The sequence below is a fragment of the Camelus ferus genome, chromosome 6 (assembly GCF_009834535.1).
Source record: "Camelus ferus isolate YT-003-E chromosome 6, BCGSAC_Cfer_1.0, whole genome shotgun sequence".
Taxonomy (NCBI): Eukaryota; Metazoa; Chordata; class Mammalia; order Artiodactyla; family Camelidae; genus Camelus; species Camelus ferus.
In genome coordinates, this window is record NC_045701.1 from 69,796,416 (window position 1) to 69,817,409 (window position 20,994).

Here is a 20,994-nt window from a genome sequence, read left to right on the forward strand (position 1 = left end):
GATAGAAGAGATGAAATCTTTCCATGGAAGTTGGGCACACTTCATGCTTATTCTAAGAAGATGTTCAGATGTCCACAGTTGTCCTCCAAAAGAAGCCACCACCACTCTTCTTTCCCACCAGGGACCCCTACTCCTGACCCCTTATTATTCATTCATTCACTGGACGATATTTTTTGAGTAGCTCTTCTGAACTAGGCATAGTATCCTGTGCTGGGGAAACAAGCCTTGAGCTCCCCAACCCCCCACATCTCCCTCTTCAAACCCTGGCCCCTTCTTTCTCCCCACTGCCACCACACACCCTGGCCAGGGTGCTTGTGCCCTCCCTTGTTCTGCCTCTTACACAGGGGTCCCATATTTGGCTTCTTTGACCCTGCCAAACCTGTATAGGAGTTAAGGGAGGGAGGGATCAGGACTCCCAGTTTCTAGCACCTGCCTTCAGCCAATCTTCTACCCAACCCCACCCCAGGCACAGTCCCAGCCAGCTCTGTCCTGAACCCCTGGCCACACAGCCTCCTGGAACAGCCTTGAACCTGGTTGTCTCATCTCAGCCTCTGGGGTCCCTGCCCAGGGGCATCCTGCAGACCCCACCCAATGCCCGGGCCCCCAGCGCCCTGGCCCCTCAGTGCTGCCTGAGGCGGGAGCTGCCAGCTTTTTGGAATTCCTAATCACTCCTGGCCCCGGTGATTGGCTGCTCAGCTCTGACCCCACTTGGGCTGCCGCATGGTTGGATAAAAGGGGAATCTCCTTGGGGCTCCAGAGCATTACACACCGGAGGGGCACCTGGGACCAACTTCGTGAAGCAGGGAGCCCGCGGGGGGGGCGGGGGGGAGCAAAAGACTTGCGGCCTCAGCCCCTCCAAAGAGCCGAGAGATGACGGGGAAAGCAGGGGAAGCGCTGAGCAAGCCCAAAGCCGAGACAGTGGCCAAGAACACCTCGGGGGGAACCCCGGCCAGGTGCACCGGGTTTGGCATCCAGGAGATCCTGGGCTTGAACAAGGAGCCCCCCAGCTCCCACCCGCGGGCTGCCCTCGACGGCCTGGCCCCCGGGCACTTGCTGGCTGCGCGCTCAGTGCTCAGTCCCGCAGGAGTGGGCGGCATGGGGCTGCTGGGGCCCGGGGGGCTCCCCGGCTTCTACGCACAGCCCACCTTCCTGGAAGTGCTATCCGACCCGCAGAGCGTCCACTTGCAGCCGCTGGGCAGAGCATCGGGGCCGCTGGACACCAGCCAGACGGCCAGCTCGGGTAGGTGAGGGCGAGGCTGCGTGGCTGCCTGACAGGGGTAACACCCTGGAACCCAATGTAGTCGGCTCTCGCTTGCACCGCAAGGCCTCCTCTGGGTGCAAAAGTTCGTGTCAGGCCGAGGGGTCACAGCCCGGGCCTGGGGCCGGCGTGCCCGGGGTGGGGGCCTGGAGGATGTTCCAGGCGCCGGCCGGGTTTTAATGCCCGTTTGCGGTAGCCGAGCTGTTCTCCCGTTCCCGAGTCGGGTCCGGCTCTGCCGCGGCGCTGGGTTGGGGCCCCACTGGCAACTGGGCTTAGGATGTCGGAGCCCGGGGTCAGGGGTTCCCCCTACGCTTTTCCACTGCGGCCCCGGCCTCTCGGAGGACCCGCGCTCCCAGAACTCGATTCTGTTCCGGGCATTGGCGCCCCAGGAAGAGAGTGCCAGCTTCGGGCCCCATCCCGGGTGTCCAAAGTTGGCTTTTCCTTCCTCCTTTTCTCCCTTCCGAACCCCCCGTATTGGTCGGCTGGGTTTTATTTTTACCCCACGAATTTAGACAACCCAGCCACCGCCGCGGCCCAAGCGGTCGAAATCCGAGATCCCACCTAAGCACCACATCTTGGATACCCGCTCATCGCGGGCTCGGGACCCCGGGCTGACCCAGCCGTGCCCTCCCCGGGCCGCTTTTCCGGCGGTGTGTCTCCGCCCGCTCGGCCCTCTAGCACTGGTTCGCTCTCGGCGATTCCTCCGATTTTTCGTTATCGTTTTATTTTTATTTGGAGGGACAACGAAAGTGGCGTTTCGCAGTCTCTCCAGACCCGAGCGGGGGCGCATGGTGCGGGCACTGAAAAGGGGGCTGTGCGCGGGAGCCCCCGGCCCTAATCGGAGTCCAGCTCCCCTGGCCCCGGCTCCGCTCCTGGGGGCCACCTTCTGGGCCCTCGGCGCCGGAGCTGCAAGCGCAGGGCAGGGCGCCGAGTCCAGAGCACCGCCGGGGGCCCCTGCGACCGGCGGAGGCTGTCTCGCTCCTCTGCAGTCCCTGCCCCAGGGATGTCGGGGCCTTTGCATCTCCTACAACGAAATCTGTTCACAATCCCCGGATTCCGGCGCCAGCGTGCGTAGAAATAGCCGGGGCTTAGGGATGGGGTCGACCTAGTGGAGGGCTTCCCGGGGAGACAGAGCAGGCCCGGTTGCTTCCGGAGGCCTCCGGGGGTGGGGCCCTTGCGGGATCCGGGAGCCTGGCGCGCCGGTGTACTGCCGAGCGCGCCCCCCATTCTGCCGCATGTGCCTCTGCCTGCTTTTCAGATTCTGAAGATGTTTCCTCCAGCGACCGAAAAATGTCCAAGTCGGCTTTAAACCAGACCAAGAAACGGAAGAAGCGGCGACACAGGTAAGGCCCCTGCAACGCTTTCCGTCTCCTTTCTGTTCACCCATCCCTTGCCGTCCTCTGTTCGGGGGTCGGGCCACTTGGACCTAATTTCACCGACTCCAGATCTGATATCCGCGGCTGTGTCAGGACAGGGAGACCAAGCGTTGTCTGGAGACACCCACCTGGGGCCCTGGCGTCTGGCCGGGCCGGGTGAGGATCATGAGCGGCCGCCGGGGAAGCGGCACCATTTGAGGCTTTTTCCTGCTTCTTCGGGAAAAAGGAAGAGGCCCCAACTAGGGCTAAACCCAAGACATAGAGGGGCTGGCGGCCTCCAGATGCGATCCCTGCATCTGCACCGAGAGCCATGCACACCCTGCGGCGGTCAGGTCGGCTCTCTCCTGCCCGAGCCTGTTCCTCCGCCCTCTGCCCCCGGCCCATTCCTCTCCCGCGGTTCCTGGCAGCGTCGCCGACCCTCTATATCTTTTTGCTCCCACCGTTAGCAAAATTTCGAGAATAACATCTGCATTAATGGAAATTATTCTTTTGGGATCTGTAAGCCTCAGTTTCCTGGTCTGTAAAATGGGAAAGGAGGAGTGTGTGGACTGGATGACCCCACCAGCCCTAGCTGTGGGATGCATTGCGATACAGACTGAAGACAGGTCTTTTTGTTTGTTTTTTGTTTGTTTGTTTTTTTTTCCTTTAAATATGTCTTTAAGTAGACATTACTTGCACAAAGTTAAAAATTCAATAGGTGCCAAGAGGTATATCCTGAAAAGTAATTCCCCTACTCCAAACTTGCATTCTCCTCCGAAGCCGCATCACTGTTACCAATTCCTTGAGTAAATTTATGAGGAGGTTTTCAGGAAATAAAGGAGTGAGAACCAAAAATCAACTCGACTTTCTGCCAGTGCTGCTTGTAGGCACTCTCCCTGCGCTCACCCTTGGTCTGTTTCCCCAAATCTCTCTCTCTGCCCGAGTATAGGTGGGGCGCCCGAAGCGCCCGGCTGGCTCTCTGGACATTTCTCCCTGGGGTGCTCTCCGGCCCCCCTCCCCCACTTCATCCACTTCTCAATTTGTTCTCAGCCTCTTTGCACCCTTGTCTCTGGGTTGCTTTGCTGTGTATCTCTCATCCTCAACCCCCGGAAACTACACTAGTGACCCCCACGTTTTAAAACCGCCCTTCCTGACCTCTCAGTCCCCATCAGGTTTGAGCTTGAGTGAGGGTGAACTTTGATTTGGTTTCTCGGTGACCTTCGCTTGTTCCCTAAAGGCAACTGTTTGTTTTTGTTTTGTTTGTTTTGTTTTATTTTAAATGGAAATGTTGTTTTTAGTCCTGATCCTGGGTCGTTTTTTACATTCATCCCTCCAACAAATATTCATTAAAACACCTTTTGCTGGTCCCAGAGAGGGGATAATCCTGTCAGCCTCTGGGGCAGGGACAGGGACTGGGAGGGCAGATCAGAGTCCCACTGACCGGCTTCTGTGCTTCTGCCTGAATTAGGGCAGGGGAAGGATTCCCATATCAAGGAGAGCCCTGGACAAAGCACCCCCAGGAACAGTGTGTTTCTGCATCGGGACATCTCCTTGTGCGGCACTGGGAGCTGGCTGACCCACAGCCCAAAGGCCATGCTTAAGATCCCTGATCCTCTATCCTCACCCAATACCTTCTCCACCAGGGGCAACTCTGTGCTTTTGAGGATTCCCCGGGAGACAGAACGACAACTAGCCACCTGCCCTCAGTTCCTGGTTATTTCTGGTGTATGAAGGGAACAGATAATTGGAGAGAGAAGAATGGCTGGTGCAGTTTTTAGTTAGTTAAAACAACAACAACAACAACAAAAAGTGGTTTTCTGAGCTTCTCTCATTTGAGGATTTCAGGTAAAAGACCCTGGAATCTGGTGATGCGAGATGAGCATCTCTTTATCTCCCAGAAAGCTACCAGGTACTTAGCCTTAGCTGGGGTTGGAGAGGAGAGTGGGGATGGAGCTGCAGCCTTTGGAGTCCCTTGGGTTTTGCTCTTCTCTACCTGGAAAGCTCAGCTTAGGTAGACAAGATACGATGGGACTATGAAGGGCTGGGATTCTGTGTAGAGCCCGGAGCCAGAGCTGGGTTTGGGTCACATTTTGGAGGCGCAGTGTGGCTCCCTGGAGAGCATGTCAGCATAAACACTTGCATTAGCTCTGAGGTGGGAATGAGGGGAAATCTGGGGGATTTGAGGTACTGTTCCATTTCTTTCTTCCTTTCTTTTTTGTTTTGTTTTGTTTTTTGAATGAGAGCTCTCCCAAGCAGAGGCTGGCACTTGAAATGTCCTGAGTGGCCTGCCATCATCTCTCCTCTTTGGCTCTGGACACACCACAATAGCCGTGTGCCTCAGTTTTCCTAGTTTCGAAAAAGACTTGCATGTTTTGATTGTTTATTTTGACTGTCTGTTCAGGGGACCTTCAGTAAGTGGCAGGAAAGAAATAGAAAGCAGCAGATCTTCAAAATTTGAGAGAATTAACTCTGTATTTGTAAGCATTCCGTTGGGGGAGAACAGGAGAAACGATCTAGAATCAAACCAGTCATTTTTGATAAAAAGCAGAATCTTTCCTCCCCACACACCCCCTACATCATCCTCCAAGATGTTAAAGCCGACGCCGGCACAGAGAGGGTATGGTTCTTACACCTATACTTTTCCCTTGTGTTGGGTGAGGATGGGGCCGGAGCAGTAGTGAGGGATCCCAACCCCAGGCTGGTCCCAGGGTTCAAATCCCAGCAGCTCAAGCAAGGAATGTACCATTTTACAAGTTGAGTTTGTGAAGTCTGGACTCTATTGTTCCCCAGTTTGTTGATGAGGGTGCAGGACCACAGTCACCTAGAACTTAGTGAAATTCAGGTCTGAAAAGAGAATTTATATCTGTAAGTGGGAATGTAGTGTGTTTATTCAAGAAAAGAGGACTATGAACCTCCTAATATTGGAGGCAAAAAATGTCACGTATTGGACCAGCATATCCATTTGCTAGGGTGAGAGGATGTAGCCTTTCCTGGATCCTTAAAGCAGTTTATGACTCAAAATAGGTCAATGTGAACTGCTCTGTGGAGGGTGGGGGGCTGTGTAGGGAGGCTCTCTCAGGGTGACCTGAATGGCACTCCCCTGAATGGGGCTCCTGCTGGGTGAGTGGCTGAGCCTGTGTGTGTGGGATGCTGAGGAGACAGCCCTTGCCTTCTGAGTGCAGGAAGGGACAGAGCACCCCTTCCCCCTCTCCCTGCCCCCAAGACTCTGAGGGCAGCTCTAAGGAGCCAGTAGGTCTGGGCAGGTGAGGGCGGGGCACTGGGGTGGGTTGAGGGGGTGGGAGAGTCAATCCATTCTCCGCTGTAGGAACCGTGGGGTTGCTGCTGCATTGACCTTCTGGTGAATCTTTGAACTTTGAGTACAATTTAAAAGATCAGCTCTACTGTCTGCGAGAGGAGCCGGGGATGCCAGTCCCAGTGGGGCTGAGACATTTATTTACCTGGTGAGCCCTTCACTCTGTGCCTGGGAGGAGAAAGACAGGCTTTCTGCAGTTTCCTAAAGTTTCTGTCTTAACACCCTTTCCCCCAAAGAAGCACTTCCAGGAAGATTCCCAGTATGAAGTGTCACCGAGGGCTGAAATAAGACCCCCAGCCACCAGGAGGGTAGTGTGGGTCCTCAGACTTCAATGAAGAAGAGTCCAGAGGGTTAAACTGTGTGTGTGTGTCTGTGTGTGTGTGTTTGTGTGTATGTGTATGTGTATGTGTATGTGTATGTGTATGTGTATGTGTATGTGTATGTGTATGTTTGTGTATGAGAGATAGAGAGAGAGAGAGAGAGGTTGCCTCAGTTTGTGCTGGCCCAGCCTGGGTTTGGGGTCTGTCCAGCAGCTGTAGTGGGGGCTGTCCTACCCTCTGGGACAGGCTTCTTTCCATTTTCAGGCTCTTGACTGTCTGGTTTTGCTTCCCTCAGGACAATCTTTACGTCCTACCAGCTAGAGGAGCTGGAGAAGGCGTTCAATGAGGCCCACTACCCAGACGTCTATGCCCGGGAGATGCTGGCCATGAAAACGGAGCTGCCCGAAGACAGGATACAGGTAACAGCCTTGAGTCCCTCCCTCCCACACTATCCTCACTCCTGGGGACATTGACTACCCCAGGCTCCCCGATGCCCGTCTCCCACCCCGCTGCTATGCCCGTGCACTTGTCTGTGGTCGCGTCCTCATGAAGAACAGCTCATTGATGCACACAGGTATTTGCTGAATACCTACATGTGAGGTGGGCACTGCTGGGGGACAGGAGATTTAGTAGATGTGGCCTGGCCTGCTGCTCTAGACTGTAGGCTTCCTGACAAGTGTATTAGACAGATCGTGAGGGCGCCTGTGGTGGGAGAAGGAGTTCTGAGCAGGGTCTCTGTTGCAGCAGATGTCTCCCAGGTAGTAAATGTCTGCTTGAAGGCCTGAGGTGGCCCCAGGCATCGCTGAGTGCCTGGGGATGGGGGAAAGTGGCTTCCAGCCCTGACCCCGGACTGTTTCCCTTCCCTCCACTCCCCACCCCAGGAGGAAGAGGGTGCCCCTCCCTTCCTACCTACTCTCCACCGCTTTCATTCAGCTGAGGCTCCTTCCTTCTCACAGCCAAATAGCAGGCCCTGCCCAGAGCTTCTGCTCCTTGACATCTCCCAGGTCTGGCCCAGGAGGTGCTCATGAGCTCCTGTCCCTCACTGGCGAGTTCCGTGGTGTAACCAGTCCTGCCCGGGACTGGGCTGTCCTCCCTCAGCTGGGCCAGGCACAGGGTCTCCTTTTGGCAGTGGCAGGATCCTCCCAAGTCCAGGGCACCCCTAGCTGGGCAGGAGTGGGCTGCTGAATCATTTCTCCGGGAAAAGATGAAGTCTGATGATTTTCCAAATAAAGCCTCCATGAGAAGGAAGAAGTGATGGTGTGCAGGAAAATTTCCAGAAGATTTGGGGTTGCCTTAGTGGGATCAAGATCTTGAATCAAAGCTGCTCCTATCTGGACACCTGAGGGATCCAGGGCAGTTGACTACTCACGCTGGGAAAGGGCAGGGAGGGTCCCATCTTCCCAAAACCCCTTCTGCCCCGAATCTCCTCCTCCTCTGTGTCGCCAGGTGTGATGTGTGTTGAGGGGTAGAAGGCAGGCCCAGAGAAGGAACGAAATAAGGTGTGTGGGTTCTTTGTGCTCTCTCACTGGAGAACCAGAGAATGGGAAATGAGGTATGAGCTGCTCTTCCAGAAGAGCCTTCTTCGCCCCTGGAAGTCTATGGGGAATTTCAGCCAATGGCTTTAGACAGTGACACTAACAATAAGCTCAATTATTCATAAGCAGATTATCTCTTTGGTGCATTATCCATAGTGGCCTGGATCCATCACCCCCACCCAACTGGGTTCCAGTGGGGAAAGGCTGGGTGTTTCTGAATCGTGTGTGTGTGTGTGTGTGTGTGTGTGTGTGTGTGTGTGTGTGTGTGTGTGTTTAAGCCAAGGCCCAATCCAGTTGCTGCGTGGTGGTAACCCCTGCCTGGCCTTCATCAGCAGAGTTGGCCATTACAAACAGCTGGGGTGAGGTGAGACTGAAAGATTTCCCCTCTTGTTCAGCCCTACATTTACACTATTTACACCAGTAGGAGGAAACAGCTTGTCTCTTGCAATGAGTTGTCCTAAAATCTGTTTGGCTGTTGTGGTGGCGGCAGTGGTGGTGGACGAGAGCGTCTGAAGGATTTGGGGAAGGCTCGACCTTGGCTGTAACTGCATTGCTACAGATGTCTGGCTGGCAGACTCTAGGCTTTTAAAAATCATCTGCAGAATGTCTCCAGGGTGGTGTCTGAAGCCAGCAGAACCAGCACGGAGGAGCCAAGTGTATGGAATAGTTGATTGCCCTGGGACTGGGAAGACTGGCTGTGGAAATTGTGGCTATGGGAGAACCAGGGCAAGAATCTCTCCAACTCTTAGAGCAACACATACTTCTTTGACTAAATGTTGCCCCCAAAAGGTGTTTGTGAGTTGTCAGAAAGCCCTGCGCCCAAATGTTTTACTGAGTGGCCTGGGAAAGGTCTTAACATTTTATAACGACAGTCACAGCCGTAACCCATAGAGAAGTTCCCATGTGCCAGGTGTTCGAAATATAGGATGTGCCCGGGAGAGGCAGGGACACGCAGTGGTTAGGGACACCGCCTCCGGAGCCAGACTCATCCTGGCTTCACCAGTTACCAGCTTAGTGGCAGCGGACAAGTTATGGCCCCAGCCCGAGCCTCCGATTGCTTGTCTGTGAAACGGGGATGAACGCAGCAGCTGCAGATGTGATGAGCTGTATGTGTAGAGTGTTCCAAGCAAGGCCTGCCCTGCCCAGGGCTCACTCACTTGGTTTCAGCTCTGATCTCATTAAATCCTGGTGATGACCAGTGGGGTAGAGACCACTAACCTCCTTTTATAACTGAGGAAACAGAGGCACAGCAACTTGCCCAAGGCCACGCAGCTGGTACATGGAGGACACAGGGACCCACCTAAGGTTTCTTTAGGCTGCACCTAAAGCCCACATGTTTACCACCTGCCTCTTGGGTTTGAAGCCTTTGCTTTGACTCGAAGCTGGGGGAACAGAGATGATTTGAGGTTGAATGGGAGGACTGTTTCAAGTCTTCTTTATAAAAATAACCAATATTTTGAGTACCAGGTACTGTCCTAAAAAAACCCAAACCTCACTCATAAAACATTTATTTTTTGAGTGGGCAAATCATGTACAGGAATTCAAAAGAGTGGAACATAAGTCTCCCTCCCCACTACCCACCAGCAGCCCCTCCAGGGGTAACCAGTTTCCTTTGGTTCTTCCCAGAGATAGTTTATGTATATCCTATTCCCAGAGACTCCGCAGAGCACCCAGTGAGCTAGGTACTATTACTATGCCCATTTCACAGAAGGGAAACCTAAGGCCCAGAGGCCAGCATTCGGACCTGAGTCCCTTTAGACCCCAGAGCACTTGCTTCACGACACTGCCACCCTTCTTCCTCCTTTCTTCTCAGCATGTTGATTTAGGCGGGACCAGTCATCTAAGGATGGAAAACTACTGCTCCAGAGCTGGCCCTCCCCCCTCCCCCAGCTTTCAGGGAGAGGCCTTTGTGTGTGTGTTGGGGGTGAGGGTGGGGGGAAGGGGGTAGTTACTGAAGGCTCGGGATCTGGAGTTAGACATTCTCAAGTGGAGAGGAAAGGTTACTGGACTGGACATCAGGGACCTGGACCTTAGTTCTGGTTCTGACACCCACCAGGCACAGCAGAGGCCAAGTCACTTCCCATCTCAACTTCCTCATCTGCAAAAGGAAGACTTAGGGATCCCTCCCAGAGAGCAGCCTCTCCAGGATCACCTCTCACGAGACCCCTGGGCTGCCACTGGTGAAATGAAGGAGCAGGACAGCCCCAGGTGACACCTGGGACACACACTTTTACTGGGCCAACCCGAGTAAGGCCCTGGATGTGTCTGAGACCTACTGTCTAATGTCTAGTGAGAACCTGGTGTGGATGTGAAAAATCAGACACACCTATTCTCATCTTTGATTCACTGCCAGTGAGCCAGACTCTGAGCCCCAGATTACTCATTTGTGAATAATCATAAAAATTCTCCAAAATAATTTAATAAAAGTATTGTTATTATTGGCATTATTACTACATAGCTTTGTCCCAGATGTTAGGGGCTTTCCATGCCTTTTTCATTACACCCTCACAATAACGAGATAAATTGGATAATATTCTTATCCCCCTTTTCTGGATGAGGAGACTGAGGGGCTGAGAGGTGAGTAAGTGGTGGACTAGGATTCAAACCCAGTACTCAACTACTGTCTCAGGACAGCAGCTGAGGGAAACAGGGGCACCCACCTAGGGAAGCTGGAATAATTAATGCAAAGGGCGGTGATGAGGGGTCAGCTTCCTCAGCAGCTACCGGTTTCCTCTGCCTTTGTGCTCTAAGGGCAAGCACTTCCTCACTCTACATCTCTCTGGGTTGGGGTGAAGGGATACGGGGCAAGAAGAGATTTCCAGTCTCCATATCAGACTCAGATACGAAGTCCTTTTTGTGTCTCCAAGAAATGCTGGGATATGGCATTCTGGAAGCCCCCACCAGATGTCAGCCCTGGGGAAGAGGAAATGGCGTTCCAGACGGACTATTTCCTCTGTGGGGTCACTCATTCCCAGAGATGTAAGATAGGGGTATATATATGTATTCACTTATGTGTTTACTGTATTTTTTTGGGCAAAAGTTGTACTTATAATGTAGGCATTTGCCTACGTTAGAGAGCTGGAAATGCCAAGTGAGCAGAACATTCTCACCTCCACTCTTAGCAGCTTGGTGTGTTTGGAAGGATGAGGCTTGGATTCTCTGACTAGCGCTGTTAGTCTGCCTCTTTTAAAGTGGTCCCCGCCCAAGGGTAGGGAACGAAGTTTCGGGGATTATATTCCAGAAGTTAGGAGATAGCTGCCTAGATGGGAAAGAGTTGCAGTGTGTCTCAGCCCTGGACGTTTATTAGAATCACAGAGCAGATGTTTAAAATACCCATGCCAGCCTCCCACACCCAGCAATGCTGGTTTCATTGGTTTGATGTGGAGTCTTGACACCTGTATGTTTTTAAAGCTTTCCAGGTGACTGTGTACAACCAATGTAAAAATGCTGGGTTGGAGGCTCAGGAAAGGAGTTTCTGTTTTTTAAGAGGGTCAATATGAGTAGAAGAAAGTGGAGTATTAGGTGGCAGGGTGGGATGAGAAACGAGATGGCCTGTTGGGATTGCAGGGAAGGATGCTGCCTGGTGCCACCGGAAATGTGGGCAGAGCTGCCCCCTAGTGGACATTGGCAGCTGCAGCAAGGCCAGGCTTCTCAGAGCCTGAAGCTGGGGCTGGAAAGGATGTGCTGAAATATGTTGTCAGAAGTGCTGAGTGGATGTGGAGTGTGAAGTCGTTAAATCACGCCAGCAATGAGCCCAAATTAATCAGCTTCCAGTCAGAGGAGAGGAGAGAAGCAGGGTGAATATAACGGAAACTGCCTCGTGGCTGGATAAAGCCAGGCCTGGTGACCTGGGGCAAGATTGGAGGGCAGGGCCTGGGGTAGCCAAGGGGCCAGAATGTTCAGAACATCTCCTGTAAGATGTCGCCTTTGATGTGGAGCTGGGGCGGTCCTGGAGGGACTGCAGAGTGTCTCCTGAGAGATCTTTGAGGGGACGAGCCCGAGCATGGAGTCCTGTGTGGATATGGGGATGGGAGCTTGTGAGGACAAGAGAAGCCCTGGGCACGGCCACAGCAGCTCATGCTGGTTGCCCACAGAGTGAGAGAAAGAGCTCTTAGAGTTGCCTGGTCTGCTCGATGGGTGCCCTATAGCAGAAGAGCACCCATTTGGAAAGAAGCCCTTTCCTGGGTCCAGTCCACCCTTGGAAGCACGAGCCCTTGGGACTCTGTCCTTCAGGTGTGGAGGCACCTGCCAGGCCAGCTGTCAACAGTCAGAGGCATCCCACCTAGGCCCTCAAAGCGCTGCTGGGGCACTACCTGTGAGGGGAAATGCATCAGGAAACCCATGATCTTTCCTGAGCTGGAAGATCTTCTCCACTCTCCTTTGCCTGGGATTCCCAAGCTGGTGACCCTTGCTGTCACTTGTGTGTCCATTCTCAGGCACTGAGAGGCCTGAAATGAATGGCAGGGCTCTGGTCCTTGCTGAGGCCTGGACGCAGGCTCTCCTGAAGAGTACTGGACCTGAATTCCTTGTGAGTGGAGCAGGGTCTTCTAGAAAGTAGGCAGTCAGGAAAGTGAGAGAGGGATTGAAGGAATATTGTGGGCTTGCCAGACCAAGAGATCAAACAGGAAAAGGGATCTAAATGCTGAGAAGGGATCTCAAAGGTGGGAAATGGGAGGACCCGGCTTTAGATACAAAGTGTCACTGAGCATTTGCTGGAAAGCAAATCCTCGTCTCTTTGCATACTTGTCCACAGAATTCATCCAGCATCAGGCCAATGTGTTTTAGTTCTTGCCACATGCCAGGCATTTCTCATGCACTATTTTATTTAATTTTTATAACAAACCTGCAAGGAAGTGGCATCACAGCACAGAGGAAGAATCAGAAGTTCAGGAAGGTTAAGAAATGTACCCAAGATCACAGAGGCAGGTGGAGGCAGAGCAAGGATCTCCAGCCCAGGTCTTCTAGTTCCAAATCATAGCCAACTGCATGGGTGTTCCCTTGCATTTGGGCCTCAAGGGTATGGAATACATTAGAAATGCAGGGAGTTACAGTAGCACCTGTTTGGCCCCTTGGATGCCTAGAGGGGAACTGGAGGTTGATTGTATTAAAATCTTACAGCCTGAAGGTTAGTTCTGTCCCCCTCATCCCACTTCTTGGAGTTGTTACTGCTATTGTTAGTAGTATTTGTCAGTCCAGCCTTGCTAAAGGGCATGCGGAGGAAGCCAGAGGGCCAAGTAATGCTAACCGATTAACCTGCCCCCTGGGCAGACTCCCACTCTCTCTGTGCCTCCATGGAAACAATAAGTAGTAGCTATTGAGCACCTTCTGTGTGATAAACATTGATTTTAGGCACTTTTGCTTATTTCATTGATCCACAAAACAACTCAGAAAAGTAGGTTTTCTTATTTTATGTTGGAAGAGACTGAGACTGAGAGAGGGCAAGTAACTTGCCCAAGATCACACAGCAGTTTTTGTCACAGCTGGGAATTCCAGTTCAGGACTGGCTGATTTCCTGATTGCAATGCTTCCTGCAAATGTTTAAGTTCTGCATGTATGCTGGTTGCTTCCAGGAATGTTTAGGAGAAAGGCAAATACAAAGAGTGGTCAGGGTTAATTCTAATTCCTTATCCACTTCCCTCCAAGGCACCATTGCCACAGGTTCCCTGCCAACTGTCCTAAAAAGAAATCGTTTTGGCTGTCCAGGTTTCCTCCGTAAATTGGAGCAGCATCTGGTCTTCAAAGAGAGCCAGGCATTCCAGGAGCCCATAACTGAGGGTCCGGATGACTCCTGGTTTAAGCGACCAGCTGGCACCAGGTCCTCTGGGAGTGTCTGTGGGCAAAGTCTGATCTGCAGACCAGTTATTCATTTGTCCAAATTAGGAAGCCGAGGAAAATGGTTCTGTTTACAGACTCCAGAGATGATCTGAATCCCAAGTCTGCACCCCCTCCTTTAGTGTTCCAGTCAAAATGCTGTTTCCATCTGAGAGCGCTGCCCCCCATCTCAAGCGCATGGAATCCTGGGGAAGCCAGGGCTATGTACCTTTCCAGGCATCCACACTGGGGTGGGGGTGGAGGTTCTATGTATCTCTGCCTTTGTTTAATCCACAATCCCTTCTCCAGAATATCTAAATATAAACCATGCTCTAAACAGACACGTCTTTTATCTGTTTGCCATCAAAACTCATTCTTGGCAAAGCCAGATCTGACCTTATGCTCTTTGTTTGTCCCTTATGAGTATGTGTACATTTTGTTGGAGAAATTAGAACTGATGGGTTTGACTATGGGGTGCTGCTGCTGCAGGATGTTACGTAACGTGTAACATGCATCACATATTTTCCCCCAAATCCAAAACATTCTGGAGTCTAGCCCCAACGTGTTCCAGTTAAGGGCTCTGTTGTTTTATAACTCACTGCATTCAAGCAGGAAGGTCATCTGCCTAAGAAGCAGGTGGCTTACTTAGATTCATAAAGAGAGCCTTCCCAACACTCTGTGGTCAGACTTGGAATCCCACCTTGGAATTCATCGCCAGGGGTTCATTCTTTGCTGTCTTCTCTGTGAAACCAGAAGTCATACCTTTATATGGGTTAGTCCTTTTAGGTTTTTCCTCTGTGGGAGAAGGCAGAGAGTAAGTGGGTACTTGCAGAGGGCGACCAAGTGCTAATGGGACAGAGGTCTCAGATAAACCGTAGGCTCTGGTTAGGGCAGAGGGTCTGCAGGACAGGCAGTGGCCACTGGGGAGGGCTTTAAACAGCGCAGCAGAGCCAGGCCAGGCAGGTGGCCGAGTTAACCCGAACTCGCATTGCGCACGGCTTTCTAGTGCACGGAGTGGAGCCATCCTGTAGCCTTCAAATTACATAAACCCTTTCCTTGACCAGTACCACTCAGCGTGGTCTGGGTCCACACCAGGGGAAGGCCTTGCACCTTGGCTCCGCAGCTCTCCAGGAGGGCCGAGCAGGGACAGGCAGGTGCCAAACCCTGCGGTGGCAAAGGCGCGGCTCTCCGAAGGCGGGACAAGAGATCGTTTTTCTCAATGGCCGCGGGCCGGTATGGGGATGGAGAGGCCCTGGGCGACTGAGGCTGTATCTCTTCTATTTTTAGAGGTTCCTGGTTATTTAGAAATGAAGAAAGGCCAAAGCAGGGTTACACACATTTGGGTCAACTTAACGGCGTGCGTGGACCTTGCAGTCTTTCCGCAGCCCCGCACGACGCGTGTGTGACCGCGGGGCTCTTTGGGAGCGGTGAGGGTGCGAGGAGGGGCGGTGCGGGCGCCCCCTGCTGGGTGTGGCCAGCCGCACTCCGCTGCAGACACTAGGCTGCCGCGGGCGGCCGGGGCACTCACTCCGCCATCTGGCGGCAGCGGCGGGAACCGCGGGGGCGCGCGAAGTCCGAGCCCCTGCATGGGCCCCCCGGCTGCCGAGGCAGCAAAGGGTTAAGCTGTCAGCAACGCGATGTTAAACAGGTGTCAAAGGCCCCCCATATATCTGCGGATTGAAATCAAATTCTTTGCCGTATAAAAAGATAAATTACCCAGGCGCTGCCGCGCGTCCCACTCATCACGCCAGCGCCAGACGGCAAGCAATTTTTTTTTTTAATGTGCTAACGACCTAATCAAGCAATCAAGTCGGAGAAGATTGCAGAGTGACCGGGGCAGCCATCTGCCGGCGAGCCCCGCATTCATTTCCCGCGCCCCCGCGTGGGGCGGTGGCTGGGGAGGGAGCTGCCGGGGGGAAGAGGGGAAAAAATCCTAAACAAATTAACACCCAATTTTCCCCGTCTAATTAGTTAAATGAGAAGTGTTTGGGGTCCCCCGGGGAGGGGGAGCAGCTCGCCGCGCGGTTCGCGCTGCCTCCCCAGCATTAATTAGTGCGGGTCAATGCCGCGGCTCCCGAGAGAGCAGCCGCTTTAATTTCCCGTGATATTTCAGTGCCTGAGGCCCATCGATTCAAACAGAAATTAACTTATTTTTCAATCAGCCCAGGGCTGCCCCTGGGGGTGACTCTTCTTTTGCCGCCTCTTGAATAGAGCTGGAGCAATTTTTCATCAAAAGCTGAAACCTCTGCTGACGCCCGGGGTGGGGGAGGGGGCCCGGAGGGAAAGGGCGGGGACTTGGCCGGGGCGACGGAATGGAAATCCGCCGAGGAAACTAATAGATTTCTCCCCCCGACCAACACGCCTCTGCCGTCCCCTTACCCCCCCGACTATCCGGAGCGCTTGGGCGTCTCGCCGCCCGCGGGGGTCAGAGCGTAGAGGGGCTGTGCGGGGACAACAGAAGGCCGGCGGGCCTGGGGTCCTGCCAGCGCCCACCAGTCTCCCACGGGCCTCTCATCTGCTTGAAGGACAGTGCAGCTGCCCCTGGCTCTGACTCCTGTCAGCTGCTGAAAGTCCAAGGAAAGCTGCTTGGCGGGGACCAAGAAATTCCCCCTCCTCCAAGCATGGCAGAGACCCTGGGATTGCCTCCAAAAGCCGAGCTGGAGTGCTGCAGATACGCCCAGGGCACCCCATACTCATTCAGACCCAGCACTGGTGAGCTTTGGGGCATCCTCTAGAGTGTCCCCCACACCACTCTCCTAGGTCCCCACCTCCACCTGCTCCTCACACCAGGAGAATTTCTCTTCCCTCCCTGACTGAAGGATGGCTGCCTAGCTCCCCCAAATATCATTTAGAGTCAGGTCCAAAAATTGTGGTGTGCAGGTGAATGGAGGGCACTGTGGCCTGGCCTGGCTTAGCCAAGACAGAGCAGAGAAGAAGGCTGACTCAGGCTTCCTGGGAGGGTCCCCTGCTTGCTTTGGGGTAGTTTCCAGGCTCCCTGATATCTGGATGAAATTCTATTTGCTGCCTGAGTCCACACTCACTGCTCCTACTCGGCACTGCTCTGGCCTCTGGTGTTCTGGTGGAGAGGGAACCCTGAACCAAAGGCACTGCTAGTCCAGTGGAGAGGACTTTGTTCTTCTGCAAGTCAGAAAATGCATTCTGTTCATATGCTGGAGGTGTACATACGAACACTACAAAGTGTAGGTCAGAATTCTCAGCTGCAAACTGAGGACCACATGGGAACTACCTACATGCAAGACCTTGTCCAAGAGGAGTCCCTATCCCATCACCCTAAACTGCTTTGATCCAAAAAAAAAAAAAAAACAAACAAACAAAACCATTTTGCCCATTGTATTCTCAGGACTTGTGTCTCATTCTGGACACCCTGAGCCTGGAGGAACCCCAGGGCAACCACAGGGTGGGTGAGCTTAAATAAGGACGCCCTGCTGGAGAAAATGAAAGTCACAAGGGAATGAGGCTGTTGGCCATCAAAGGCGTGGGGACCTTAACTCCAGGAAGACATGGGGGTAAGGGCCTGGCCTCGGTGCCTCCTAGAGCATGCCCCTGACCTGTTCGCCTACACTTGTAGGTCTGGTTCCAGAACCGCAGAGCCAAGTGGAGGAAGCGGGAGAAGTGCTGGGGCCGGAGCAGTGTGATGGCGGAGTACGGGCTCTATGGGGCCATGGTGCGCCACTCCATCCCCCTGCCAGAGTCCATCCTCAAGTCTGCCAAGGATGGCATCATGGACTCCTGTGCCCCGTGGCTGCTGGGTAAGAGCCCGCACCCTCCCTGGGGCCCTGCCCCTGTGGTGAGGGGCGCGGGCTCCCTGGAGGAGGGGACAGCCCTGGAGCAAGAACATCTGGCCACAACAGCGTGGCAGGAGAGAGGCTCTCCAAAGCAGGCCTCCCAGTCTCCTCTGGGGGGTTCGAGGGCAGGCTACACCCAGGGTTGGGTGTCTGTCCCTTGCACTCACCTACTGGGTGCCTGGACTTTTGCCCCTGTCTTTGGGTTCTTTTATCCTGTGGGAAGGGTGTGGCTCTTGCCCCAGGGTCTGTATCCTCTTCCCTTGGCTGGAGCTCAGGTTGTGGTAAATGAAACAGCCCCCTTTGGGGGCTGAGGAGACCCCTAGGTCCCTTTGGTCACAATTCTGGCTTTGCCCAAAGGACTTCTTCCCCCTAAATCTCTCCACCTGCCATCCTCCCTCACCTGCCATCTGGACCTGTGTTTGACAGCAGTACCAACTCGTGTTGGGGTTCTAAGATCGGGAATCCCAGGAGGGAGGGATGGGCGACCAAGTGCTGTGCTTGGGAAGGCACAGACAGGGTACCCGGGGGCCAGGCGCACAGGGACTTGGCTTGGAGAAGCCCTCTGCCAGCCTGGTGCCCCTCTTGCTGGTCTGCAGCCTCATCCCCTGGCCACCTTCCCACTGCCCCGGCCCCAGCCCTGGGACTCGCGTGACTGCGGTGTATGCAGTAAGGCTCTCTGCTCGTCCTTAATTCTGGCCTCTCTCTATCTTTGCCGTTTTCAGTTCAAGATGGCTTTCCCAGGCGCTTTTCTAAACCCGAATACCAACAATTCTTTTTAGGGATGCACAAAAAGTCGCTGGAGGCGGCAGCTGAGTCGGGGAGGAAGCCCGAGGTGGAGCGCCAGGCCCTGCCCAAGCTCGACAAGATGGAGCAGGAGGAGCGGGGCCCTGACCCCCCGGCCGCCATGTCCCAGGAGGAACTGAGGGAGAACAGCATCGCAGCGCTCCGAGCCAGAGCGCAGGAGCACAGCACCAAAGTGCTGGGGACTGTGTCTGGGCCCGACAGCCTGGCCAGGAACGCCGAGGAGCCGGAGGAGGAGGAGGCCACAGATGAAGACAGGCCAGCGGAGAAGCTGAGTCCACCGCAGCTCGAGGACATGGCTTAGGTCAAGGGTTTGCAGACACCGGAACCCCAGGACTCTGCTCTCCTTGAGGCCTGCGGTGTTGGGAGGTGTCCTCTGAGGCGGGACCCAGGCCTGGCCTCTGCCACTCTCCCCTGGCCCCACAGGCTCTCCATGACCCTGGATGACTTCAGGCACAACTCAGTTCTGGCCAAGGCACTGGGCCATGCTGAGACATCCCTGCCTAGTCTTAACCTGTCCAGCATCCTCCTCCTCATTCTAACGGCCCTGCCTCAGAAGCCTTCTTGCTGCCCCAAACCACCCCCTCAAGTTGCTTTCACTCAATCCCTTGGCAATCCTCACTATCCAAAGCCACCGCTCACTCTCGGTTCTCCTGCTCAAAAAGCCCTTCTTCCCAGCTCAGCACCCCTGTGGATTTTGCTCTGTCCAGACCCAAAGCCGCTGCCGCAAACACACTGCCTGCCACAGTGGTGACAGGGATGGAGGACCTGCACTCCAGCACCAATGTCCTGTGTGCCCTGGCCCTCAGCAAAACTCTCCTCCCCTGCCTGTGCCTGCTACTGTGTGGATGTACTGTCCTGTGGGCCCAGACACAGCCTCTGCATTTCTGGGGCCCAGATTCCAGATTCAATTCGGAGAATCCCAGCCTGGGCCTCTGGGCCACCCTCCATGTCATGCCCTCCATGGTCAGCCTCAGGAACCTGCCCTCTCCACACCCAGCCTGTCCTACTCCTCCCAGCACAGGTGCCAGCACCACAGGTGGGGTGTACAGTACCTGGGGCGAGTCCAGGGCCTGTGCCCTGCAGCCAGGGGGCACCTCACAGGTGCTGCGGCTCACTGCACTGTCGGGCCTGGGTTCTGAAGCATCCTGAGCTCTGATACGCTGCCTGTGACCCTGACTTGCTTGGCATCCTTTCCCTAGAGCTTCTCACAAATTACTGATTCGCACATGCCCTGCCTCGGAGCAACCCAGTCTAGCTGTAAAATGAACACGCAGGAAATCACTGATCTTGACTCAGCTTGATCCAGGCCATTCCCAGGAGGCAAAGACCCGTGTGGGCCTGGGGCTATAAACAGGCAACAAGGGTTGGTCACAAGAAGGGTATAAGAAAAGGCCTGAAGGAGAGCAAGGGAGGAGCCAGTGTTAAGACCCAAACTAGGCTGCAGGCACACATACCTTCATGCCAGGTATATGCCCTGGTGCATGTCCACCAGCGTAAGACCGCAATCATTCCGGAAAAGGGGGTAGGGGCTTCTTCCTGTCTGCTGGTGGGAGGATCTGTTGTACCAATGGCCTCTCTGCTGCTGCCCCTTCCGCTCCCAGGCCAGGCACATGTCTCCCTCACCCTCCCCAAGGCATCTTCCTCTACCTTCCCACACACCTTTGCAGGGCGTCCCTTGCAAGAGAAAGGCCCGAGGGACAGCAAGTTGGGGTTTTAATTCCATATCAGAAGTTGATTTCTTCTTCAGTCCATTCATGGACTGTCCCCCATTCTTGTCTTTGTCTCCCATTGGTTTGAAGTGTTAGACTGTAGCCCCTGGTGTGTAAATAATGTACATAGAGTGAGAAGAAAGAGACTTGATATTGAGGTGTTTGAAATATGGAACTGTAATAACTTCTAGGTATTTGAAACCTGTGATTTCTGTGCCATTTTCTGTAAAGATACAAGTAAGAATAAAGTTGATGTAAAAACAGCAGGGGAGGGATCCAGGGGTCCTCTTAGGGTGAGCATGGTGTGTATTTGTGTGTTTGGGTAGCATGAAAAGTAAACCCCTGAATTCATTTTTAGGTCAAATCACTAGATTCCTCTTTTACAATTACTCCAACTATACAGGCACAGCAGCCTGCCATTTTCCACTGAGCTGACATCACCTTTCAATGACATATGTCACTGTCACATGGGACCCTCCATTGCAGGCACAACTGAAATATTCCAGCCATTGAACCACTAAGTTATTACCTCTGACTCCCTCCTGCACCCTACACAACAGATTGCATTCACCTTTCCCTCTGGTCCTTGCTTATAAACAACCCAGTTACTTCACATCTCAGGTGAAGCCCACAGCCCACCTTGGCCCCCAAGAATACTGACTCCCTTTTGTGTACACATGTACACTCGAATCTCACCTACAACTCAAACACAACAGCAAATGGAAAAGGCAGAGGCATTTAGAACTGAATCAGAGAAACCTGTGCTAAGTTTCTGGGGCAGAGAAGGAGACAGCACGAGGGAGACAGCCTGAGATTGCTTACAGACAGCTGTACCCCACCGCCACCGACTTGATGTGATGGATGGAATCACAAGATTAGAGAGTGGAGGGAGCAACTAGATAGGTTAGAGTTGAGCTTTTGGTTCAAGAAATCTCAAGATTGTTTCAGATTGGCTCAGATGTGGAGCCTGTCATCAAATGAGAAAGACAAGATCGGCAATCCCTGCATCCTGGACTGGGCCCAGGAGCAATCTTCCCGGGCCTGGAACCTGGGGGCACACACGTGGGAGATCTCTGAATTCCA

At 53.8% G+C, this 20,994-nt stretch overlaps 1 protein-coding gene across 1 annotated transcript; it reads left to right on the forward strand.

Moving 5' to 3' along the window:
- The first annotated feature begins 830 nt into the window (after window positions 1–830).
- Window positions 831–20,119, forward strand: VSX2 (visual system homeobox 2). Its single transcript, XM_032482924.1, has 5 exons — window positions 831–1,240; window positions 2,517–2,601; window positions 6,542–6,665; window positions 17,182–17,362; window positions 18,178–20,119. Exons 1-5 carry the CDS (start codon window positions 871–873, stop codon window positions 18,501–18,503), a joined length of 1,086 nt encoding a protein of 361 aa, XP_032338815.1. The 5' UTR covers window positions 831–870; the 3' UTR covers window positions 18,504–20,119.
- Window positions 20,120–20,994: the final 875 nt, after the last annotated feature.

Bases quoted from the DNA above. Each gene is read 5' to 3' on its own strand.
- VSX2 (XM_032482924.1), top strand. From the start codon at position 871: ATGACGGGGAAAGCAGGGGAAGCGCTGAGCAAGCCCAAAGCCGAGACA. The intron at 2,602-6,541 runs GTAAGGCCCCTG...TGCTTCCCTCAG, and splicing joins CGGAAGAAGCGGCGACACAG to GACAATCTTTACGTCCTACC. The intron at 17,363-18,177 runs GTAAGAGCCCGC...AATTCTTTTTAG, and splicing joins CTGTGCCCCGTGGCTGCTGG to GGATGCACAAAAAGTCGCTG.